The sequence below is a fragment of the Schistocerca gregaria genome, chromosome X (assembly GCF_023897955.1).
Source record: "Schistocerca gregaria isolate iqSchGreg1 chromosome X, iqSchGreg1.2, whole genome shotgun sequence".
In the NCBI taxonomy this organism is placed as follows: Eukaryota; Metazoa; Arthropoda; class Insecta; order Orthoptera; family Acrididae; genus Schistocerca; species Schistocerca gregaria.
Genome location: NC_064931.1, coordinates 126506922 through 126534864, shown reverse-complemented (window position 1 = coordinate 126534864; position 27943 = coordinate 126506922). Strand labels below are relative to the sequence as shown.

Sequence of the window (27943 nt, the reverse complement as noted above, 5' to 3'; positions counted from 1 at the left end):
TAGCATAAGTTAGTTAAGTAGTGTGTCAGTCTAGGGACTGATGACCACAGGAGTTTGGTCCCATAGGAATTCACACACATTTGAACATTCAAACAAGCTTGTGAGACACGCTACCACATTCTGAACTGTTACAGAGAGATCGCGCAAGAAGTATTAGTATCGGCGGCAGTACATTGTAGAGCAAATGACATAGTGGAATTTACGACGTCATAAGTCCCAACTGCTAATAGCAGAGAAGCCAGAAAACCTGGTCAAAAATAATCGAACTCGTTATTGACTTCTGAATACAATTAATCAGAGGCTAGAACACCATACGCCGGAAGTCAGTCGTGGATAAAAAGACAAGAGTGAATAATCGATCGACATTGCAGAATCTACGAAAAACAGAGAAAAGGTACAAAGACGTGAAAATTGACCTCGGCGGCTATGGTTATAGACCAAGAAATGTGGTCCCAGTGATTCGTGGTTCACTGACGACGTGCCAAAATATCTCAGTAGGCACTTCAAAGATTGCTATCAATTAAATATTCATTTCGCAACAACAAAAAATCTCTTGCCGTGGATCTGCATGCACTAAGCGTATGTACGCACATCTAGCAGTGCTATGTGCTTAAGAAATTTTGAAATACGAAATCCAGTACAGTGAACTTGTTGGCTGTATTGCCCTTCACGATGATAATAATAATAATAATAATAATAATAATAATAATAATAATAATAAACACAAAGCAATGACTCATATAAATACATCGGCTACACCACTGCAATTTCATAACCACTTCTACAACCCTTTAGATCACATAACATCAACAGATACGAAGAAAGTAAATTAAAAAAAGAAAACACTACATGGCAAGCACCCGTATCATCTAACACAGCCACACATCGATCAAGACGCATGCAACACATGGCTAAGAAAAGGCAATATATACAGAGAGACGGAAGGATCCATGATTGCAATACAGGATCAAACAATAAACACCAGATATTACAGCAAGCATACTATTAAAAATCCCAATAGCACAACAGATAAATGCAGACTTTGCAAACAACAAATAGAAACAGTAGATCACATCAAAAGCGGATGTACAATACTAGCAAATACAGAATACCCCAGAAGACATGACAATGTAGCAAAAATAATACATCAACTTGCCATACAACATAAACTAATAAAACAACACGTTCCCACATACAAGTATGTACCAGAAAATGTACTGGAGAATGATGAATACAAACTATACTGGAACAGAACTATTGTAACAGATAAAACACCACCACATAAGAAACATGACATCATACTCACCAATAAAAAGAAGAAATTAACACAACTAATCGAAATATCCATACCCAATACAACAAATATACAGAAGAAAACAGGAGAAAAAATTGTAAAATACATCCAACTGGCTGAGGAAGTCAAGGACATGTGGCATCAGGATAAAGCTGACATTATACCAATTATACTATCAACTACAGGAGTCGTACCACACAATATCCACTAGTACATCAACGCAATACAGCTACACCCAAACTTATATATACAGCTACAGAAATCTGTAATTATTGATACATGTTCAATTACCCGAAAGTTCCTAAATGCAATGTAACATATACCGTACAGTTAAAAGGAAGTCACGCTTGATCAAGGTCCACGTCACTTTCCATTTTTGACCAGACATAACGCCTGATAAAGGAATAATAATAATAATAATAATAATAATAATAATAATAATAATAATAATAATAATACTTAAAATTCGGACATACTATGTACGTTAAGTACTCTTTGTTGCTTTTACGGTTGAAGACTGGAAGGAATGACTGCACTGTACGACCTGCTGCTGCTTTGATTATATCGTCATGGATGCTAAGGGAACAGTATATAGTTTTTTTAATTGGTTACGAAGACACATTAGATATATTGATTACAGTATATGTCCAGTCATACGTTAAAGCAGTTTGGAGATCCATTATCCTGAGTCCGAGCGTGGTGGCGTAGTGTTTAGGATAAAGATATTTCGCTAGGGAGTAAACTTGTCTTTAAATTCTATCATACTGATTGAGGTCTCGTATATTTTCCCTAAATCAATGCGGGTGAAAGACGAGTTGGTTGTTTGAACACGCTAATGCTGCCGCCGCTGCTACTGCTGGTAGGCGTCATCGTCGTGTGCTGGTTTGGTGACGCATCATGTGTTTGGTGATCGTCAGAAAAATATTGTTAAATCCACAAGTGCAGATATGTGCCCCTGCAAACACATGTCCGACCTTCCAAAGGCGAAAAAGTTGCAGACAGTTCTTCACGGACTATAATGCCCGTCTCGGTCGAGCACCTCAGCTGGATGAATATGTCGCAGATGAATCACCTCGTGGACTGGCCAGTGAAACAGCAGTATCGTAGAGAGACTGTCTGGGATGCTTTATGGGGAAGAGTTGTAGCTAATTCTCAAAAATGGTGTGGACTGTCTAAACATTCATGATGGTGTCTGTTTGTTCTATATCGTGTCTCACCACTTTCGCGCAACGACGCTCTGAGCGTGTTTTTTAGGGAATTTACTAGTTAGAACCTGGGACCTCTTGCTGGTAAGGAGACACCAGACCACACATGACATGTAGAATTCAGAAGAGTTCAGTGAGACTAGCGATGATATAACCAAATACTTAATGATTTCAGCGTCATCTCCACTGCACTCCTTGTAAAAGAATCTTAATACTAACTAAATTTAGTGGAAGGGGTTCAAGGCTTTCCTATTTTTAGTTAGCTGGTAAAATAACGTCGAAAAAGCAGTTAAGTTTACCATTGGAAATTTATTCTAATCACAAAACATCGTTTATAAATTGCACTATTGATAAAAGGAAGTGTTTTAATACAGGATGGTAAAAACCAACTGCGTTCAACAAAAATGTGAACGAATCTTCCCTGAATGGGTTTCAAAGTTCTACAATGGATCGAAGGATGACCTATGCCATATCACATCTATAATCTAGGTTTAAATTGAGTTTCACAAAAGAGCAAACTATCAAAATGGTCAATTATCTTTAATCACTTATCTAACTAGTAAATTACAGTGGCTGATGTGGCTTCTCAATAACTATATAACAGAAAAATCATCGCGTTTCAGATCCTTACTTCAAGTGGCAAATGTGAACACCATGAGCTTTAATTTACGATCGACAGTAGTATTACGCAAAAAAGGAGGGTGGAACAGATGAGACTTCTGTAGTTCTGAGTGAAGCCTTATGCGCTCAAAAATGCGGCATCGCGTGCGTTCATTACCTTGTCGGTGTTTAGACAGCGTCAGGGCGGCGGGCAGCACAGCTCCGCTCACCCCGCCATCTCGGAACTAACTCTTCTCCCCTCACTTCTCCTTACTACAATTTACCGAAGTTGGTTTAAAAAAAAACCTATCTGGCTGTGTTTTCATCTGACCAATCAGGGTCTCAATGTTAACCTTAAGCTCCGCCTACAAAAATTCTGTCTATCCAATGAGAAACGTTATACTTTTCGTGGTGGGGCAATGTTTTTAAAGTTTGCAACGTAACAGAGACGCGAAAAAGTCTCACGCTAAAACTTGCAGCTGGTGTGGTCCTTTTAGCGTTATCGTAAGATCTATACTGTTCTTCTGAAGGGCTGTATCTTTTAACATGGGCGGGGGGTGGTCCTAACGTAACAAAGACGCGAAAAAGTCTCACGCTAAAACTTGCGGGTGGTGTGGCCCTAGTGGTTAGCTGGCGACGTGGGTGTCCAGTCCGTCCCTTATCGTAGGGCCTTCTAGCTTAACACAGTTCTGCTCTCGGCTTCTGTTCTCGTTTCTCCCCTCGGAACTGCGTCTGTCTCACGGTGGAAAGGTATGACATGCATTTAGGCATTCTTGTGTTAGTCTGTGGTATTCAATTTGCTCACTCGTTACTTGTATTACTTTGGTTAATTTAATTTCACGATTTATTCGGAGCTATGTGACATACTACTGGATTTGCTTATCATGTCAAGGTTTTCATGGAAGGTGTTGGATTTGCCTGACACCTTACAACTGGTAACAGAACTGTGGTACCACCACATAGAACATATCTTGTGTTAGCAGCAGGCGATAATAGGCAACATATCTCTTGTAATTACAAAGAGTTTCGCAATGGAGGTCCTGATTTAAAGAATCAAATTAGGCTTAGAATTAAAGCTATCAAAATCTGACTACTGCATTTTAGTGGTTGGTAGGTGTTCTGAAATAACTTTCTCATGATCTTTCCTATGACTGTCCTTCATCGATAAAACTACTATAAACTATACATTTGTGTTCAGTTGGTACTGACTTTGCCTCACATGTCGCTGCTCATTAAATGGAGTTGAGAAACATGGTTGTCTAGGGGATGTTCGTTTTAGTTGAACTTACTGTAACTGCAAAGTAAACTGCACACATAAACTGCAAGTGCACAATAAATACATGTTAGAAGTAGGCAAGACGAAATGTTCGTAAGTGACCGGAAGTTTTATTAACGTAGCACACAAACTATTCACTGTCCCGTAACTAACACCTAATAATGAAATACCTTATCGTACCAAACGCCACTGGTAATCGCAAAATCTTGCAGTAAGCATGGCGGAAGACATTTTAAAGGCTTTAGAGTGTGTGGTGACCCCCATATAATGTAGAAAAGCATGACAAAATTTCAAAGTAGCTGATGCTAATGCTCAGTGTGAATGTCAAACAAGCCTGGATAAATTCAGGTACCTACAGTGGTTAACTAACGAAAAAGTATCCTTCAGCAGCGCTCACCACTGAAAAATGAAGTTTGCAGTTAATGAACTCAATAAATCTCTTAAGTCCCGAAAAATAGCGAAAATCAGAGTTCAAACTAAGCTATCAGACTTTCTATACAGGGTGTTACAAAAAGGTAAGGCCAAACTTTCAGGAAACATTCCTCACACACACACAAAGAAAGAAAATATGTTATTTGGACATGTCCTGAAACGCTTGCTTTCCATGTTAGAGCTCATTTTATTACTTCTCTTCAAGTCACATTAATCATGGAATGGAAACACACAGCAACAGAACGTGCCGGCGTGACTTCAAACACTTTGTTACAGGAAATGTTCAAAATGTATCCGCCCTCCGTCGCATGAAATCCCTGATGCGCTGATGCAGCCCTGGAGAATGGCGTATTGTATCACAGCCGTCCACAATACGAGCACGAAGAGTCTCTACATTTGGTACCGGGCTTGCGTAGACAAGAGCTTTCAAATGCCCCCATAAATGAAAGTCAAGAGGGTTGAGGTCAGGAGAGCGCGGAGGCCATGGAATTGGTCCGCCTCTACCAATCCATCGGTCACCGAATCTGTTGTTGAGAAGCGTACGAACACTTCGACTGAAATGTGCAGGAGCTCCATGAACCACATGTTGTCTTGTACTTGTAAAGGCACATGTTCTAGCAGCACAGGTAGAGTATCCCGTATGAGATCATGATAACGTGCTCCATTGAGCGTAGGTGGAAGAACATACTGACGAAACTAAAATGAGCTCTAACATGGAAATTAAGCTTTTCCGGACACATGTCCACATAACATCTTTTCTTTGTGTGTGAGGAATGTTTCCTGAAAGTTTGGCTGTACCTTTTTGTAACACCATGTATAGGGGGCAGTCAAATGAAAACGAGACAGATGGCCAAAAAGGGAGTAAACTGTTTATTATTTCAAAATTAATCGACATAACTGTTAATACATATGTCCCACTGTGAGGTAAGACGGGCTATACCTTCATGGAAAGATGTTCTGGTTGCGTACGGAATTGTGAAAGTACCCAGACGTGTATCTTTTCGTCCAAAGTAGATCAATGGCGACGAATCTTTCTTCAGGTCATCAGAAATTTGGAAATCGAATGAGGAGAGATAGGGACTGTGTGGAAGATGTGTAAGGGCTTCCCAGCGAAACTTCTTCTGCAGCGTCGTCGAAACTTCTTCTGCAGCGTCGTCGAAACTTCTTCTGCAGCGTCGTCGAAACTTCTTCTGCAGCGTCGTCGAAACTACTTTGGCAACATGGGGGCGGTCATTTTGGTGCCTGTTTGTTTTGACTACGCTGCAGAAGTTTCGCTGGCAGGCCTTACATATCATCCATACAGTCCTGATCTCTCCCCATGCGATTGCCTTATTTTTGGTACCCTCAAGAAAGACATTAGTGGTCGTTGATTTGCTTTGGATGAGGAGGTACACGCGTGGGTAGAATCCGTAGGCAACTGCAACCATTTTTCCATGAAGGCATTGACTGCCTTGTCTTACAGTGGGATGAATTTATTAGCAGTTATCGAGTTTACTTTTGAAATAATAAACAGTTTACTTACTTGTTTTACATCTGCATCGTTATCATCTGACTGCTCGTAGTTGCTGAGAACACATGGGAAAAACTGTTTCTCGCTACTGAGATGCGCACACAGTGACAAAGGTCCGGCGTTCGCTGAAATCCAAACCAGAGCGCGCCTTCCAGTTACCCTCCCCTCCCCACCACCTTTGATTGGCGCTTTTATTTCTGCAAGCTGGATTTTCCAAGGTTACCCGTTATTAGTTTAACGAAATACAGGATGAACCCGAAATACACCGACAAAATTTCAGAGGTTGTTCGGCAATATTTTCTGGCTATTTCGGTGTGGGGGGATATGTGGTTTTCGGTGACTCGTTATAGAGTAATTTCATTTTGATTGGTTCTGTGCCCCATTCACATCTGTCTGTATTGCACTGAAAATATCTGCGCAATAGTAAATGTCAATGGTATACTCTCTGTGTTTTGTTTTAATACAAACGTATCCAATGCTCTAAGGGGACTTGCTGTTGATAACAGTAATGCCTAGTTAACCCTCAAGCTTGCGTTCAGTACTGACTCGTGTTTGTTTTATTGGCAGTGTTGGTAGTGAGAGTGATTAGCGGCAATTTGGATAATTTTACTGACGAAGAACTGGCCGATATGCACCTCGTGGATTGGTTCACTGAATGCGCTGAAAGAGGAGCACAACGACGCTATGCTGATTTATTCATTCAGCAACAGGAATCCTTTCGCTGTGCGCATTTGGGATGTCCGTGTCATCTCAGGGTTGTTGCATGACTGTGTTTTGCGTTGTACGTTTTGGTGGTTGCCTATTACAGCTTTTTGAAATTTGTTGTGAAAGTATTTTCCCTGAAGCAAAGGTAATTGGGGTGACATACGAATAAATCATGATTCAATTATTACTCCCTAATGACCCACCAGGGGCCACACATCCCTTACACAAAAATCCACAGAATATAATCAGTGAACAACCTCTGAAATTTTGTCATGGGAGTTTAGTGTCAGCCAGTGCATATAACGAAAATTTTAATTTCGGTATCGTTACAGCTACTTTAAACCTAAACAAACAGAAAGTGGACGTTTTGGCACTGATAAATTTGATACCTCACACTAAGCAGTAAGTTGAGTAGTTTACCAATAATTAATCAAATATAATGTTCCTCACTGTATTGTGGATGGTGCCTAAAAAGTATTAATTACAAACCAAGCACACTTCTTTCTTTGTGAAATAGCCTCACCTTTTCTCTGGTAAAATCAGTTTTTGCAACTTAAATGGAATATGAACACAGATCTCTCTCTGCCAACCCCCATCCCCATAGCCTCTCCGCCCATCCCCTAGCCTCATCCCCTTCGTGTTCACTTCATCCTCCCCTCTGCTATCCATGTTATCCCATGCCCATCTCGCTGTCCACTTCATCCTCGCTTCTCATAATCCATCTTCTCCCAACCTCATCTCTCAACTCAGCCATACTCATCTATACTTGTAGCCCCTGTAAGGCCCTGATGACGCCCCTTCCCCCTTCTCTTTCTGTCCATTTCATCCTTCCCTCGCTCTGTCCAACACTTCCTTGCCACTCCATCTCAATCCATTGATGCCCCCCCCCTCCCCCCCCCTCTCTCTCTCTCTCCACACTTCTGCCCCCTCTCACTGTCCATTGCCCATCTCTGTCCATCTCAACCTCCCCTAAGCCATGCCTATCTGCATGTGTAGACTCTTCAAAGCAGGCCAAAAAACCAGGTCAATATTAATCGCACAACACATCTGTAGAGCAGGGCAGCCTACAATTCAGTGGTTGAAAAACCATTTCTAGCCACTGACGTGTAGGCTGCCCTGCAAAGCAGACGGGCCGATACTAGTACTACTACTACTACTACTACTACTACACAAACACAACTTGTCTGTCGTGTAGTGCAGCCTACTTCACCAGGGCTGAGAAGAAAAAAAAAGTTTTCCCCCATATCTCCATTCCTATTGGAGCTAGGATGTTATAAATCTCACAGTGCTGATACTCATGAATTTCCTGTTTCTGTGTCCAATTTAAAATCGATCCAGAGGCTTAGGAAGAGATCGCTGACATGCATAATAAATAAATAAATACATATATACATTACATACATCCTGATACATATGCTTTCAAACTTTTAAAAACATAAAGGACAGTTAGAGAGCAGACAGTGAGAAGCAAATTTGCAATCTGCAGTTCGAGCAAGTTAGGATACTGCTTTTTCGCTTTCCAAAACATTGTGCAGTTTCGCATATTTTCAATTGCTGTTGACAATATGTAAACTGAACTGTAGTTACAACTTGTCGACCTACCGTTTGGCAGTTGCATGGTAATTTGCATAAGAAAATTAGTTTTACATACTTCTATAACAATTTTTCTCGACATAAATTTCCTCGAGTTTACAAGTCAGCGGCTACGATACTGATGAAGTTTAGTTCTACATAATTCAGTAGCAACTTCTTTCCCCACAATGAAGAGGGTGAAACCTACCCACAGACGTTCACTGATGGACTTAAACTTGAAAGCTTGTCTTCGAATTACCAAGAAATATAATAATGTCATTCTGGTTTAACTTTTACATAAAATACGTAGTAACTAAATACAGATATGTCACTTTAAATTTCGTCATGAAATATTTATGGTTATAAGCCATCATCATTTGTAAGAAATATACACACATCAAAAAAATGTTTCCCATCACCTCGGTTTCGAGAGTTCCCGAACCCGTACAGAAAATTGGAATAGAGATCAAAATAATTTTATTGCTCATGAGAACCACACATTGCATATTGTACCACCATACAGCGAGACCTTCAGAGGTAGTGGTCCGGATTGCTGTACACACCGGTACCTCTAATACCCAGTAGCACATCCTCTTGCATTGATGCATGTCTGTATTCGTCGTGACATACTATCCACAAGTTCATCAAGGCACTATTGGCCCAGATTGTCCCACTCTTTAACGGCGATTCGGCGTAGATCCCTCAGAGTGGTTGGTGGGTCACGACGTCCATAAAAAGCCCTTTTCAAACTACCCCAGGTATGTTCGATAGGGTTCATGTCTGGAGAGCATGCTGGCCACTCTAGTCGAGCGATGTCGTTATCCTGAAGGAAGTCACTCACAAGATGTGCACGATGGGGGCGCTAATTGTCGTCTATGAAGACAAATGACTAGCTAATATGCTGCTGATACGGTTGCACTATCGGTCGGAGGATGACATTCACACATCGTACAGGCGCTACAGCGCCTTCCATGACCACCACCACCAGCGGCGAACGTCGGCCCCACATAATGCCACCAAAAACAGCAGGGAATCACCACCTTTCTGCATTCGTTGGATGACATGTCTAAGGTGTTCAACCTAACCGAGTTGCCTCCAAACACGTCTCCGGCGATTGTCTGGTTGAAGGCATATGCGACACTCATCGGTGAAGAGAACGTGATGCCAATCCGGAGCGGTCAATTAGGCATGTGTTGAGCCCATCTGTGCCACGCTGCATGGTGTAGTGGCTGCAAAGATGGACCTCACTATGGACATATGGAGAGAAGTTGCGCATCATACAGCCTCTTGCGCACAGTTTGAGTCGTAACACGGCGTCCTGTGGCTGCACGAAAAGCATTATTCAACACGGTAGCGTTGCTGTCAGGGTTCCTCCAAGCCATAATCAGTAGGTAGCGGTCATCCACTGCAGTAGTAGCCCTTGGGCGGCCTGGGTGAGGCATGTCATCGACAGTTCCTGTTTCTCTGTATCTCCTCCATGTGCGAACAACATCGCTTTAGTTCACTCCGAGACGCCTGGACAGTTCCCTTGAGGAGAGCCATTCCCGGTAGAAAGTAACAATGCGGACGCGATCGAACCGCGGTATTGAGCATAAAGGCATGGTTGAATTACAGACAACACGAGCCGTGTACCTCCTTCCTGGTGGAATGACTGGGACTGATCAGCGGCTTTGGTGACCTCTCTGAACAGTCAAAGGGACCGTGTCTGTGATACAATATCCACAATCAACGTCTATCTTCAGGAGTTCTGGGAACGGGGATGAGGCAAAACTTTCTTTAATGTGCGTATTTCGTACTTAACTGACCTATTTTCTTCTCTTCAACAAAATATGTTTCACTCAATTGTCATTCCTCATTTATACAACAGTCTTGGAAAATAAATTTGCCATAAACTTACTAACGCGCTAGCGTGAAGGAATACATCTTGGTATAACATGACATTATAGGCTGTAGAATTAAGACTCGTAATGAAGCTATCTTGTTCCGATCCATCCATACCCTCCCTTCCCATCGCCACTCGTTTCCCCCTCCATCCCATATATCACCTTGTTGCCCAGCACGAGCACGAACCATCTCATACAAGCAGATCGGTGAACAAGAATGCGTAGGTGATGTGTGGTTCATCGGAGGTGAGGGTATCATCTGGAGTGCCGCAAAGAAGTGTGGTAGGTCCGCTGTTGTTTTCTATCTACATAGATGATCTTTTGTTTTCTATCTACATAGATGATCTTTTGGATAGATAGGGTGGATAGGAATGTGCGGCTGTTTGCTGATGATGCTGTGGTGTACGGGAAGGTGCCGTTGAGTGACTGTAGGAGGATACAAGATGACTTGGACAGGATTTGTGATTGGTGTACAGAATGGCAGCTAACTCTAAATATAGATAAATGTACATTAATGCAGATGAATAGGAAAAAGAATTCTGTAATGTTTGAATACTCTATTTGTAGTGTAGCGCTTGACACAGTCACGTCGATTAAATATTTGGGCGTAACATTGCAGAGCGATATGTAGCGGGATAAGCATGTAATGGCAGTTGTGGGGAAGGCGGGCAGTCGACTTCGGTTCATTGGTAGAATTTTGGGAAGATGTGGTTCATCTGTAAAGGAGACCGCTTATAAAACACTAATACGACCTATTTTTGAGTACTGCTCGAGCGTTTGGGATCCCTATCAGGTCGGATTGAGGGAGGACATAGAAGCAATTCAGAGGCGGGCTGCTATATTTGTTACTGGTAGGTTTGATCATCACGCGAGTGTTACGGAAATGCTTCAGGAGCTCGATTGGGAGTCTCTAGAGGAAAGGAGGCGTTCTTTTCGTGAATCGCTACTGAGGAGATTTAGAGAACCAGCATTTGAGGCTGAATGTAGTACAATTTTTCTGCCGCCAACTTACATTTTGCGGAAAGACCACTAAGATAAGAGAGATTACGGCTCGTAGAGAGGCATATAGGCAGTCATTTTTCCCTCGTTCTGTTCGTGAGTGGAACAGGGAGAGATGCTAGTTGTGGTACGAGGTACCCTTCGCCACGCGCCGTATGGTGGATTGTATGTATGTAGATGTAGAATTGTTGCATATCGTGCACGCATTTCAGTCGTCGTGTTGGATCGGCTGGAGTTACTTGAGGAGCTGGTGGCAGCAGTAGTGCTCATCGCATGACTGCGATGATCCCTTGCATTTTATTTGTTTTGTTTTGCCAGTTTAAAGTGTTTGTTGTATATCCATACATTGAGTTTTTTTTAAACAAGTCTGTCATTAGCCTGTAGTGGCATTATCCCCCTAGGACAAAACCGAGCGAGGTGGCGCAGTGGTTAGCATACTGGACTCTCCTTCGGGAGGACGACGACGATTCAGTCCCGCGTCCGGTCATACTGATTCAGGTTTTCTGTGATTTCCCTAAATCGCTCCAGGCAAATTCCGGGATGGTTCCTTTGAAAGGGCACGACCGACTTCCTTCCCTAATCCAATGAGACTGATTACCTCGCTGTCTGGTGACCTCCTCCACAACAACCCACCGCCCCCCCCCCCCCCCCCCCACCATGGACAAGTTTATAGGGATATCATTCATTAATGATTCAGGGATGAGTTTCCTGTAGTCTTGATGTGTGTTGGTAGCAGTGTGATATTGGTTAACATATTACATTGTGCTGATTGTTATATTACCGTGTTTATGCGGGTCTTGTTTGACAATCTTGGAAAGTGGTATACAATCAGTCAAGCTGCAATGAGAGATCGGATGGCTTATAGAATTTGCTATGACGTCATTGATTATACACCATATTGTCAAAGTATTACGTCATAAATTTTGTTACAATTTACCTAGATTTTGCGGCATATGTCGTGACATATTTGTATTACAGGATTTCTACCAACTGGACAATGCACTTGCTTTAACACACACACCTTTACGTCTCTCTCTCTCTCTCTCTCTCTCTCTCTCTCTCTCTCTCTCTCTCTCTCTCTCTCTCTCACACACACACACACACACACACACCTAGTATGCAGAGATGACGTAGACCTGTTGTACAGTATGTGTTTGTGTAGTGCTGTACTATTTGTTAAATAATTTAATTTCTCACCAAGTGTGTATTTATTGTTAAATAATGTATTGCAGAAATTGTTTAATATTATACTTACATGTATCATACTACAGAGATGCAGGTATATGGAAAAACTGTTAAAATGGCAACAAATTAACTCCTAATTGTAAAATAGCAGTTAATTATGAGAGGAATGGTTAATTGTACTAACATGTCTTACTATTTTGTCTGGGGGTGGTGGTGGTTGTTGTCTGCTGGTGTTTCATGCCAATCCTTGATCCTTCAGATGGAGAGAAACAGCACACAAGTGATAAGTAATTCACATGGTTCAGTTTATTTTTGATCACTGGATGCTTTGTGATTCTCTGAGCATTATGACATTGTGTAACATGACTTTTACATAATGTGACATTGCCATTATGTAATTGTGATACAAATAAATTAACTTGTTAGTAGTATTACTATCTACACTCAGGTGACAAGTCATTGGATACCTCCTAATATCGTGTGGGACCTCCTTTTACGCGTGTAGTGCAAGCAACTCGACATGGCATGGACTCAACAAATCACTGGAAGTCTACTGCAGAAATACTGACCCGTGCTCCCTCTATAGCCGTCCATAATTACGAAATTGTTGCTGATGCAGGATTATGTGCACGAACTGACCTATCGATTATGCCCCATAAATCTTCGACGGGCGGCCAAATCATTTGCTAGAACAGTCTAGAACACTCTTCAAACCAGTCGCAAACAATTGTCTCGTCATTTCTATAAATGAAGTCCAAGAATAGTTGCAAATGGTCTCCCAAGTAGCCAGACATATCCACTTCCAGTCAATGATCGGTTCAAATGGACCAGGGGATCCAGTCCATTCGATGTAAATAGAGTCCCCACCTTCATGGAACCACCACCAGCTTGTACGGTGCCTTGTTGACAACTTGGGTCCATACCATCATGGAATCTGCCCCACACTCGAATCCTACCATCAGCTCTTACCAACTGAAATCGGGACTTGTCTGACCGAGCCACAGTTTTCCAATCGTCTAGGGTCCAACCAATATGGCTACGAGCCCAGGAGAGGCGATGTATTGCTGTTAACAAAGGCAGTCACGACGGCCGTCTACCGCCATAGCCCATTAACGCCCCCGCACTGTGGTAACGAATACGTCCAATGAACGTCCCACGCTGGTTTTTGCGGTTATTTCGCGCAGCGTTGCGTGTCCGTTAGCACTGACAACTCGGCACAAACGGCGCTGATCTCGCTCGTTAAGTAAAGGGTGTCGGCCACTGCGTTGCCCATGGTGAGAGGCAATGCCTGGAATAGGATAGTCTCGGCTTGACATAGTGTATTTCGGAATGTTGAATTCCCCAACGACTTCCGAACTGGAATGTCTTATGCACCTAGCCCGGCTACCATTGCACGTTCACAGTCCGTTAGTTCCCACTGTATGATGACAATCACGTCGGAAACTTTTCATGTTAATCATTTGAGTACAAATGACAGCTCCGCCAATGCACTTCCCTTTTATACCTTGTGTACGCGGTACTACCGCCATCTTTATATGTGCATATAGCTATCCCATGACTTCTGTCACCTCGGTGCGTAAGAAATACCCACACCTGATCCCAGACAAACCTGACCTTCTCCCAATGGCGCACAGAAGAGGGCGAATGTTGCCATTGCTATAAAGGAAGAGGAAGCTAAGGAAGAGGAAGCTCACCAAAACCATCTGGTTGTGGAGAAGCGGAGCTAGAACAGAAGTACGTGATATACTGGTTCTACTTCTGTTCTTGCTTTCAGCTCCTCCCCACCAGAATACTCAGCGCCAAACTGGATGAAACTGTTGTCCACGAGTGTAGCCGCACTATAACAAGATTCCTACGAGAAATTCCGCATAATAATAACCTATTTCGTGGTATTCATAGCACCCCTGGATGTTAGACGAAGATCAGCAGCAGAAGTTGAGGAGAATAAACAGGGAAATTATCCTGAACATCCCATGTAAGCAAATGAAGCACATTTTCCATAATAACGTCAAACAACTGAAGCGATTGCAGCACGAAGTTCCGCCCGCTTAGTAGAACTATATCGAAACAAGACTCTGAGAGGACATACCTAAAATCTAAAGGACGCATTTAATACTTGTTTCCAACTATCTTACCTGACGTGGAAGATCTCGAGTTGACTGCGAACTTGGGCGACGCTGTACAAACAGGTCTGAAAGCGATAGGGATATATTAATGGAGAAGCAACCTGTGAACATGGAGAGCTTCTAGATGGTCAACACGTCCGCATATGCGCGAAGCTACCAGTAACATGAACGCTTTATGACTTCGTTTCAGCAAATAATCGAGGAATCCAGACAACCGATTTGTTGGTCTCGATATTCATATGATAAGTACTTATCTTTCCATACATTCTGTAAACATGTGGTACACATACAGTTAATCTGTAAATAACTGTGTTGTACTTTCCTTTATACATTATTATTATTATTATTATTATTATTATTATTATTATTATTATGTAGTAGTAGTAGTAGTAGTAGTAGTAGTAGTAGTAGAAGTTGTTGTTGTTGTATTTCCACAAAACAATTGTGCAAAATCGACAAGGAACAGGTTTGCTTAACGGAAACTCTGAAAAGGGGAATAGGACTGATTCCGCAACCATAAGGACAAGCTGTCAGAACGGATACAGTTAACCGAATACTAAACCACCATGCCGGACATCACAATTTGAGCCTGGTTCGTCGACATTGCAGAATCTACCAAAAAGTAAAACAATAAAACTTAAAAGGTACGAAGGCCTGAAAATTGACCGCAGCGGTTGTGGTACAGACCAGGCACTGCGGTCCCATTGATTCGTGGTTCACTTTCAAATGGCTCTGAGCACAATGGGACTTAACATCTTTGGTCATCAGTCCCCTAGAACTTAGAACTACTTAAACCTAACTAACCTAAGGACATCACACACATCAATGCCCGAGGCAGGATTCGAACCAGCAACCGTAGCAGTTGCGCGGTTCCGGACTGAGCGCCTAGAACCGCTGGACCACCGCGGCCTGCGTGGTTCACTTTACGAGGTGCCAGAAGATCTCGGTGGCACTTCAAGAACGCTGCTATCTATTGAATATTCATTTCCTAACAGCAAAAAATCACTTACCTAGGATATGCGTGCACTAAACGCATGTACGCACATCCAGCAGCGGTATGTGCTTAAGAAGTGTCAGAACGGTGATGAAATATACTTGAAATGAAGTTAAACAATTTTATGACTGTAAGTATTTATAAACATTTATATCGGGAGCGATTTGAAATATAGCATCTCTCTACTAGAACTTTCTTTCATAAAATGACCATTGTTTATTACATTAGAACACAAACTATTCACAGTCAGTTAATTATGAGCAAAGAATGAAATACCAGAACGAAACAAATGCCACTGATAATGACAAAATTTTGCATTAAGCGTGGCCGAAATAAATTTAAAGGCTTTAGACTCGCCAGTGCCCGCCATACATTAGGAAAAAATGCAAAATTTCTAAGTAGCTGGTGCTAATGTTCAGTATGAATATTAAATAAGTCTGGAGTGAATTAAAGTCCCTAGAGTGGTTAACTTACGAATAAGTTTCCTTCAGCAGCTGTCACCACGGCAAAATTAGATCTGCAGTTAATGAACTCGATAAATCGCCTAAGCCATGAGAACTCGCGAAAATCAGTCTAAAGTAAGCTATCAGACTTTTTATATAGGAATTCACGAACAAAGTTTCGGAGGTTGTTCAGCAATATTTTCTGGGTATTTCGGTGTACAGGCTCTGTGGTTCTCGGTGACTCGTTATAGAGCAATTTCGTTTTTGATTGATTTTGTACCACATTCTCATCTCTCCTTTGCACTGAAAATATCTGCACAACAGTAATTTTTATCTGTTGTGAATGTATTTTCCCTGAATCACAGGTAATACCGAATAAATCATGATTATATTATTGTTCTCTAGCGAGCCACCAGATGGCAAACATCCCTTACACCAAAATACTCAGAGAATATCAGTGAGCAACTTCCCAAATTTTATCAGTGGAGTTCCGAGACACTTCGTACACAAAACGAAAATTTACAGCTAGCTTAAATCTAAACAGACAGAAAGATGTACGATTCTGCACTCATTAATTTGATACCACACTCTAAGCAGTAACTTGAGCAGTTTATCGATAATTAATAAAATATAACGAGTATCACAACATAATTTTGTTGTATTGTGGATTAAGCCCAAGGCGTATTAGTAACAAGCAAAGTACCACATCTTTCTTTATGAAATAACGTCACCTTTTCTCTGTTAAATTAAGTTTTTGCGGCTTGAATGGAATTTGAATCACAGGCAAGTTAATGTTTGTTTGAGTAGTGCCAAAATACTAATTAATACATGTAAACTACTTAATTTAAAATTGGTGTGTGGCGTGTTGATATTCTAGCTCATCCTGAATCAGTAATATGTGTAGCTGTCTTGTCTGATAATTCAAATGGTTTTAACTATTTTTGGACGCAATTGTTTTCATTTCACAAAAAATCAAATATGAGTAGCTTTTCGGATACATCTGTTCAAACTTTTTAACCTGACACATCATTCATCATGATACCTTAATTCATTTCATATTTCATAATTTGCCTAGATTTGCCCATGAACCTTTGCTTTTCAGATGAATTACTCGTGTTAAGAGCTTTTCTCTCACGAAAATATACCGGGTGATCCAAAAGTCAGTATAAATTTGAAAACTTAATAAACCACGGAATAATGTAGATAGAGATGTAAAAATCGACACACATGCTTGGAATGACATGGGGTTTTATTAGCACAAAAAAAGAGTATTGCTAGACGCGTGAAAGATGTCTTGCGCGCGTCGTTTGGTGGTGATCGTGTGATCAGCCGCCACTGTCGTCATGCTTGGCCTCCCAGGTCCCGAGACCTCAGTCCGTGCGATTATTGGCTTTGGGGTTACCTGAAGTCGCGAGTGTATCGTGATCGACTGACATCTCTAGGGATGCTGAAAGACAGCATCCGACGCCAATGCCTCACCATAACTCCGGACATGCTTTACAGTGCTGTTCACAACATTATTTCTCGACTACAGCTGTTGTTGAGGAATGATGGTGGACATATTGAGCATTTCCTGTAAAGAACATCATCTTTGCTTTGTCATGCTAATTATTGGTATTCTGATCAGATGAAGCGCCATCTGTCGAACATTTTTTGAACTTTTGTGTTTTTTTGGTTCTAATAAAACCCTTGTCATTCCAAGCATGTGTGTCAATCTATCTACATTATTCCGTGATTTATTCAGTTTTCAAATTTATACTGACTTTTTGATCACCCGGTGCATCGAAGAGACAGAAGTCGAGAAAGAGCGGTATGTACTTATACAGATAGCGGTAGCATCACGTACGCAAGGTATAAAAGGGCGTTGCATTGGAAGAGCAGTCCTTTGTACGCAGGTGATGCATGTGAAAAGGTTTCAGACGTGGTTATGGGCGCACGAAGGGAATTAAGACTTCGAACGCAGAATTGTAGTCGGAGATAGACGCATTGGATATTACATTTCGGAAATCGTTACGGAATCGAGATCCACAGTACCTAGGGTGTGCGGAGAATACCATATTTCAGGCATTACCTCTCGCCCCGTACAACACAGTGGCCGACGGCTTGCACTTAACGACCGAGAGCAGCTGCGTTTGTGTAGAGTTTCCAGTGCTAACAGACAAATAACACTGTATGAAATAACTGCAGAAATCAACGACAATGTATCTGGAAGGACAGTGTGGCGAAATTTGGCGTTAATGGACTATGGCGGCAGACGATCGCTAACAATACATCGCCTGCAGCGCCTCTTCTAGGCTCGTAACCACGTCGGTTGGACCGTGGGTGACTGGAAAACAGTGATCCGGTCAGATGATTCCCGATTTCAGTTGTAAGGTCTGATGGCAGTTTAGTGTGTGGAGCAGATCATACGAAGCCATGGCCCCTAGTTGTCAACAAGGCACTGTGCAAGCTAGTGTTGGCTCCGTAATGATATGAGCAGTGTTTACATGGAATGGACTTATCTTCAGCTACTTGGAGAGCATTTTCAATTCATGGACTTCGTGTTCCCTAATAACTACGGAATTTTTTGTGGATGACAATGCGCCATTTCACCAGGCCACAGTTGTTCGCGATTGGTTTGAAGAACATGCTGAGCCAATGAATTGATCACCCAGGTTGCCCAGTATGAATCTCATAGGACATTTATGGGACATAGTCGAGAGGTCAGTTCGTGCACAAAATCCTGCACCGACAACACTTTCGTGTTTATGGACTGCTACAGAGGCAGAGCATGACTCAGTATTCCTGCAGGGGACTTCCAACAACTTGGTGGACTCATGGCACGTTGACTTGCAGCACTGCGCCGGTAAAAAGAGATCCGACACTATATTAGGAGATATACCATAACTTCTGTCACCTCAGTGTAAATCGGCTATGCAACGGTTCAGTGCGTTTTATGTATTTTGCATGACTGCTGTCGTATGAGTATACAGAGTAAACCAAAGTTGCACAATTTTTTATTTTATGAACGGTTCAAGATATTTGAAAGAAGTTTCTTTCAATTGAGTGTAGGCAGAGGGGTGCGTAATTTTGTTGCATGTCTAGTAATATTGCCTCATTCTGTCAAATGAGATACTGAAGCTAGTGGAACGATGTCCTTTTTAAGGGCATTTTAAAGCTCTTGAAAACACGAGTATAGTGATATAAAATTTGTTAGTTGATGTTGTCGCTGAAATTTTCCCAAGAATATCCTAGAAATGAGCTGAAATCGAAAGGCAAGGCTGCCGGAATTGGTTACTGCGGCGTAAACACTGTCCAGTTGGGCTCTCGTGCCTGGCTCCACAGTTGCATCAAATATTTGTCTTTGTACTTGCTTCGACAAAGGCGTTTATTTGAACAGAAATACTTTTCCTAAGCCTCTTCTGGTATGCGAGAAGTTAGCATACAGTTCCATGCACAGCAGCCATATCTGACCCTGTATTAGTGTTGTGTAAGTAGCCGCAAAGGAAATAAGTTTTATCTTAGTAGCCTGAGCGTATCTTCAGAATACAGTTAAAAGAAGTTTATCGTTCCATTAAAAAAAATCGCCTCAGTGCTTAAGTTAATGCAAGAGATAAAAGTATTGCCCCCACAACAAAATTACGGCCCCTCTTCCTACTACGGTCTTCCAGAAACGTCATTTCAATCTCTTGAACTTTTAAAGACATAATGGATGCACCCTGCATATGATAAAAGTTGGGCCGCAACACACTACCCAGCCGCCACTCCATAGCAGTCGCGGCATCGTTTGTCTGGACCACGTTCTGGTCGTACCTGTCGGCTTCGGTAGTGACCCGTAGATAAAGCATAAGTGCAGCGCCCCTTCTCACTAGAGCTTTCCGACGGTAGCCTCAGTGTCTCCTATAATTTTAGCCAGTCAGTATCTCTGATTGTCCCTTTCGTTAGTTATCAACATACGAGCAAAGAAACGTAACTAGCATGCATTGTAGTATATATTGATCATCAGAACATTATGACCAGCTACGTAATGCCCGATATGTCCACCTTTGGCTCGTACAACGCTGCGAAGCGTTGTGGCATGGAAGCAGTGAGGCAGTGATAGGTCGCTAGAGGGAGTTAGCATCACATCTGCACACGTAAGTCACCTAATTCCCGTAAATTGCGGGGAGGTGGGCGATCAAGTCTGACTCATCCCAGATGTGTTCAATCGGGTTCAGATCTGCCGAGTTGTGGGGGCCAACACATCAATATGAATTCGCCATTCTGTTCCCCGAACCACTCCATCACACTGTTGGCCTTGTACTGGTGCATTATCTTTTTGGAAACTGCCACTGCCGTCTGAAAACATGATGGTAATGAAGGGATGTATGTGGTCTGCACCCAATGTATGATACTCGTTGGCCGTCAAGGAGTGTTGCATGAGCTCCACTGGACCCGTGGGTGACCACGTCAATGTTCCGCAGACCATTATGGAGCCGCCGCCAGCTTATCTCCGTCCTTCAGTACATATGTGGAGGATCTGTCCCCCTGGAAGACGACGGATTGACGCCCTTCCACTGGCATGATGAAGAAGGTGTCGGGATTCGTCATACCGTCCAACGCTCTGCCACTGCGCCAACGTCCAGTGCCGATGGTCACGTGCCCCAATCGTAGTTGGCGGTGATGTGGTGTTAACATTGGCATATGTACGGATTGTCGGACGCAGATGCCCGTTGTTGGAGTGTTCGGTGCACTGCGTGTTCACACACACTTGTACCCTGCACAGCATTAAAGACTGATCTTAGTTCCGCAACATTTCGCCACCTGTCCTATTTTACCAGTCTGCCCAGCCTACGACGTCGACATCTGTAATGAGGGACGGCCGCCCAACACCACGGCGTCTGGACGTGGTTTCACCACGTGTTAAAGACACTTGCCTCAGCACTGCTCGAATACCCGACAAGTGGTGCGGTTTCCGAAATGCTCGTGGTGAGCCTCCGGGCCATCATAGTCTGCCCTCGGTCAGACTCAGATCGCGCATTTTCCCCATTCTACACACGGACAGCACGTTCACTGATACTACATGCACTGTATGTATGTATGTATGTATGTCTGATAAGCAGTCATTCCTCGCCAGGTAACACTGCTGTCGCCTGGATTGGGTTATATCGATAGGTCAGTGGTCATAATGTTCTGACTGATCGTTGTTGTTGTTGTTGTTGTTGTTGTTGTTGTCTTCAGTCCTGAGAGTGGTTTGATGCAGCTCTCCATGCTACTCTATCCTGTGCAAGCTTCAACATCTCCCAGTACCTACTGCAACCTAAATCCTTCTGAATCTGTTTAGTGTATGCATCTCTTGGTCTCCCTATACGATTTTTACACTCCACGCTGCCCTCCAGTACTAAATTGGTGATCCCTTGATGCCTCAGAACATGTCCTACCAACCGATCCCTTCTTCTGGTCAAGTTGTGCCACAAACTTCGCTTCTCTCCAATCCTATTCAATACTTCCTCATTAGTTATGTGATCTACCCATTTAATCTTCAGCATTCTTCTGTAGCACCACATTTCGAAATCTTCTATTCTCTTCTTGTCCAAACTATTTATCGTTCATGTTTCACTTCCATACATGGCTACACTCCATACAAATACTTTCAGAAACGACTTCCTGACACTTAAATCTGTACTCAATGTTAATAAATTTATCTTCTTCAGAAACGCTTTCCTTGCCATTGCCAATCTACATTTTATATCCTCTCTACTTCGACCATCATCAGTTATTTTGCTCCCCAAATAGCAAAACTCCTTTACTACTTTGTGTCTCATTTTCTAATCTAATACCCTCAGCATCACCCGACTTAATTCGACTACATTCCATTATCCTTGTTTTGCTTTTGTCGATGTTCATCTTATATCCTCCTTTCAAGACACTGTCCATTCCATTCAACTGCTCTTCCAAGTCCTTTGCTGTCTCTGACAGAATTACAATGTCATCGGCGAACCTCAACGTTTTTATTTCTTTTCCATGGATTTTAATACCTACTCCGAATTTTTCTTTTGTTTCCTTTACCTTGTTCAATATACAGATTGAATAACATCGGGGAGAGGCTACAACCCTGTCTCACTCCCTTCCCAACCACTGCTTCCCTTTCATGTCTCTCGACTCTTATAACTGCCATCTGGTTTCTGTACAAATTGTAAATAGCCTTTCGCTCCCTGTATTTTACCCCTGCAACCTTTAGAATTTGAAAGAGAGTATTCCAGTCAACATTGTCAAAAGCCTTCTGAGTCTACAAATGCTAGAAACGTAGGTTTGCCATTCCTTAATTATTTTTCTAAGATAAGTCGTGTTCCAATATTTCTACGGAATCCAAACTGGTCTTCCCCGAAGTCGGCTTCTACTAGTTTTTTCCATTCGTCTGTAAAGAATTCGTGTTAGTATTTTGCAGCTGTGGCTTATTAAACTGATTGTTCGGTAATTTCCACATCTGTCAACACCTGCTTTCTTTGGGATTGGAATTATTATATTCTTCTTGAATTCAGAGGGTATTTCGCCTGTTTCATACATCTTGCTCACCAGATGGTAGAGTTTTGTCAGGACTCTCTCTCCCAAGGCCGTCAGTAGTTTCAATGGAACTGACTGATCAGCGCATGTATTTGCCGGTGCACCGTGTGTGAGGCTTTCTACAAGATGGCTTTCAGTGTTAGTCGCTCTAGTACCTATCAGAAAGATGATAAGGAACAATTCTTTTTTTTATTTTATTTCTTACTATAAGATAATTGATTGAACAATATACTTCAACAACTACAAGATATACTGACAAGCGTTTGTCACTGTGGTCCACGTAAGTTTTTTTGATGTGTTTTATGAGCTGCAGAAGAAAGGATGCGGAGCCAGAGCAGTTTTTATATTGTGCTCGTTCGCGTTCTCCCCGAGTTTAGTCGCATAACGTCAACTTTTATTGACATACAGAACGATTTTGAAATATCGCTCAACCTCTTTTAAAAATATTAAGTGCATCTTTCATAGAAGCCAAGTTTCGATGGTATTCTTTGGCTCCTCCTCATTCTATTAGTGTACGAATTTCGTAGGAAAGAAGTGAGGAGGCTAACATACATAAAAAACTTTTATAAATTGACTCAATACAGTGATGCCACTTTTAACTCCTGCTTTTTTGTGTCTCAGGAAAATAGCACACATACCAACAAAACATGCGAGAGATCTACGAATTTCTGTTACGCGTACTGGGAGACCAACGGGACTGCTGTTACTTTCATAAAACAAGGTAAGTCAGCTGTTTGATTCTTCATTACTTGCTAAGAACTTATAAATGTACGTATGTTTTTATTACATAATACAATAATAAAAGCTTGCCAAAATATGATTTTTTTTTGGAATGGTAGCAATGAAACCTTGAAAATTGCTCCTGTTGGTCACGGATAGCAATTCATAATGTAAATATTGTGAATCAATGCGCTTATTCCTCTGTTTTGGAGAATATGTTCCGTAATCGAAACCAGTTCACCAAAGAGGAAGCTTCTGTCCACAAATAAACACGTTTTTAGGAAGCATCACTCATGCAAAACTCAGCTTGTCGTGCCCTCACACGAAATTCTGTGATCCATGGATTAAGGACAACATGCAGATTCAATATTATTAGATTTCCAGAAAGAATTTGACACATGCCCCACTGCAGATTGCTGACGATAGGTCCAAGCATACGGAAGAGGTCCCCACAATGAGAGTTGCCGCAAGACTTACTACGTAATGGAACCCAGTACGTTGCTCTGGACGGCGAATTAGTGTTCATCAGAGACGTAGGCATCACCAGGAGTGCCCCAGGGAAGCGTGATACGACCACTCTCGTGCTCTATGTACGTGAAAGATCTGACAGACGAGGGTGATCAGCAATCTGTGACTGTTTGCTTATGATGCCGCAGTGTATGGCAAAGTGTCGTCGTTGAGTGACTGTTGGAGGATACAAGATAATTTACACATAATTTATATTTGGCGTGATCAATGGCAGCTTGCCCTCTAAATGTGGAAAATGGAAGTTAATTCGGATGAGTAGGAAAAACAATCCCGTAATGTTCGAATACTGTATTGGTGGTGTTTCCTTTTACACAGTCTCCTTGGTTAAATATCTGGGGGTCAGGTTGGAAAGTGATATGAAATAGGATGAGCATGTAAGGTCAGTTGTAGGGAAGGCGAGTGATCGACTGCAGTTTATTAGGAGAAATTCTGAGAAGTTCATCCAATGAAAGAAGACCACATTTAGAACACTAGTGCGACATATTCTTGTGTACTGCTACAGTGTCTGGGATCCCCACCACCTCGGATTAACGTAAGACACCAGAGCAGTTCAGAGGCGTGCTGCTAAATTTGTTACTGGCGGGTTTGATCAACACTCGAGCATTGCAGAGGTGCTTCAAGAACTGAAGTGGGAGTCCCTGAAGGGAAGATAGCGTTCTTTCCACGAAACACTATAAGGAAACGATGTTAAATAGGAAATATTTGGCTACGAACTGGCTTTAGGATTTTAGACCAACTTCACGTGACGCTGAATGTCAAAACACACATAAAATGATGTCTGACTTAGACAGGTATGTGTACATATAAAAATGACAAGAGTTTTTGCGTAGGAAAACATCTCTTTTTTTTTTACATCATCACTATGACAGCCGACAAATCAAGCAGTTCACTTGTTTTGAACAAAGCTGATTATCTATGATATGATAGAAGCTTCAGAAGTTAATTAAAATTTGTTCCATGGCCGGGACTTGAGATTCCATCCTTGTCATAGATAAATATGAGACTCAAATGTCACAAGGAAAATTTAATTATATCGTATCTATAGATCACCTACACTTGAGGTAGAGGCGGGATTTCCCCATTACGTCTAATGATAGGATGATGTTCCAATACTGGAGAGCGTTAGCAATATGACAATCGAAGGATGGGAAAATAAGCTCAAGATGTGAATTAAAGTTTGTGTTGGGGATGGCTTTGGACGAGGGAGGTGCGTGCAGCTCTGATAGCTGTAAGACTGAGGTGGTGTAATGGCTAACAGGTCTGTCTAGTAAATGGGACCAGGGTTCAAGTCTTGGCCATGGCACAAATTTTAATTCAATTCTTGAACTTCTGTCATTGTAGACGATCAGACTCAAATGTGTCAACGAAAGTTTACTTATATGAAAGGTGATTGTGCTATTGAAGTGATTCATTTCCTTGTTAGTTCAAATTCTCAACACGTACAAAAAGATCCGATAGTAACTTTCATTGAATTCATCAAAACCCACCATCAAATCGTGCAAAAGTTTACTGGCGTGCCAGAACATTATGACCATCTGTTCATAGCTTGTTTGTCCGTCTTTGGAACGAAATACATCTCTAATTCTGTTTATCAGAGATCCGACAGTTTATTGGTAGGTTTGTGGAAGTATGTAGCATTACATGTCTACACACATGTCGTGTAAATAATCGGCCGCTGGTTTGCATAGACGGTGGTGGCGCCCGATAGCGACCCAGGTGGGTTCCATAGGATTTACATCAGACGAATTTGGTCGCAGAGACCCCGACGTGAGTTTACTATAATGCTGCTCAAACCACTGTAGTACGTTTCTGGCTCGTGAGATATGGATAATTATGCTGCTGAAAGATGACATCGGCGTCGGGGGAGACATCAAGCGTGAAGGGATGCAGGTGGTATGCAGCTGTCAGCGTGTCTTCGATTATTACTAGAGGCTCCATGCAAGCGCAGAAGAATGTCTCCCGTAGCATAAGATTGCTTCCACCAACCTGCGTCCGTGGCGCGCTGCACGTTTCGAGCCGCCGTTCACCTCGATGACGGCGTTTGTGGAGACGCACTAGCGACCTAGTGTAGCAAAAATGTGATTCATCAAAATAGCCGACATGTTTCCATTGATTGATGGTCGAATCCAGATTGTCCCGTGCCCACTTCAATTGTAATTGACCATGTCGTTGGGTCTACATGTGAACACACACGGGTGGTCTGGTGCGAAGCTCCATATTCAACAGTGTACGATGAACGGTGTGGTCCCAAATACTTGGGCGTGCTCTGCAATGTTTTAGTATGATGGTAGATACAGATTGTGGTATATAAATAAGTTTTTTTTCTTTGTTTACGTCCGTAGTGTAGGAAACAGGCTTAACAGTGTCCTCTACGGAAAAAGGTGCTTAGGTAGTCTTCCGATACCCTCTCTTGGGTCGTAGCAAACTGTGCTTGGTATCTGGAAGGAACTATTGAGTGTTCGTCTAGTGTGTTGCGAAGAAAGCACCAGATGACATAAAGACAAGTGAGATGCTCACATAAACATCGATAATAGCTCTTAAAGTACACTCAAACAATACGATGATCGTACCCTGAACAGTCCTTGAAATCTGAAGGCAACGATAAATGTATTCAAGCATTTCCGTGTTGTAATGAAGATTTAATGAGTATATACTGATACTACGTTTAGGATGTAGAGGGTAATTTGTACGTTTTGAACTTGTGCTGAAACTTAGTGAGCGTAGTAGCCAGAAACTTAAATGTTCCCGATGCTCATTTGTACTCCGCCACGGAAGAGACAGTGGGCGCCGAATACCTGAATTACTATGACTGCTGGTTGCCCTTAAGCTACTAGTTTGCGCCATATATGACTAGACAACTTCTTCTGTATGTGTTTGCCACTACATTTGTGTGAGAAGTTGTCCTTAGATGTTTCTGTCGTTTGCATTATTACCTACAAGTATCATCTTACTACAGAACTTGTAACAAAGGAAAGATATGTATGTTTCAAATGGCTCTGAGCACTATGAGACTTTAGGTGACTGATGACCTCAGATCTTAGGTCCCATATGCTTAAAGCCATTTGAACCATTTGTTCAAATCCCAGCCGGCATTAAAGTTCTCTGTTATTTACTTCAGCTGAATGTCACGATGCTTTCTTACTTAGTCGTTCACGAAATCTTTAAAGATTTCGTGAACTTCAATATTAATATTAAAGTTTGTTCATTAAAAATGGTTCAAATGGCTCTGAGCACTATGGGACTTAACTTCTGAGGTCATCAGTCCCCTAGAACTTAGAACTACTTAAACCTAACTAACCTAAGGACATCACACACATCCATGCCCGAGGCAGGATTCGAAGTTGCGACCGTAGCGCTCGCGCGGTACCAGACTGTAGCGCCTAGAACCGCTTGGCCACAAAGGCCGGCTGATATGTATGTTAACAGTATTTATTTGCGTAAATTACTTTTGTGATGATATCGTAAGGTAAACGAAGCTGAGAATTCTAGCATTATTTGGAAGTTCGTCGGTCTTCCAATAGCGAGGGTTTTTGTCAATTTAGTGTATCGTAGCTTGTCTCTCCACACTTAAGGTTAACCAGTTGCGATTCGTTCGATAGCGTTTTCTCACGTATGTTTGCCGTAGCTTTAACTGCGGCTTTACTCCAACACAGCTGCGTGCAAAGTTATCTCGAAGGGTCCGTGATGTACGTTAATGCATATAAGGTACTAAACAAACGATACGCAACGAGATCATCGAGTTTACAAAGTGAAGGACTAATTAAGGTTACAATTCCAGAAAATATGCAGAAATCAGCTATTCAAAATGACAGTCACAACATCATTATTTAGTCGTCAACCGGGGTCATCTTCAGGGCAATTTACACCATTTGGTAGTTACCAACCGTGCCCAGCCAGGGTGACGACTCCAGCGAGCGTCCAAATGGTGTAAATTGCCCTGAAAATGACC

At 42.1% G+C, this 27943-nt stretch overlaps 1 protein-coding gene across 2 annotated transcripts in view; it reads left to right on the top strand.

Moving 5' to 3' along the window:
* LOC126297828 (bone morphogenetic protein receptor type-2) overlaps nucleotides 1-27943 on the top strand; it is a 367974-nt gene that overhangs the window by 78130 nt on the left and 261901 nt on the right. For both annotated transcript variants that reach the window (XM_049989074.1, XM_049989073.1), the window contains exon 4: nucleotides 23368-23467. In XM_049989074.1, coding sequence (XP_049845031.1) covers nucleotides 23368-23467 — 100 coding nt within the window. The remainder of the gene's footprint in view (nucleotides 1-23367; nucleotides 23468-27943) is intronic.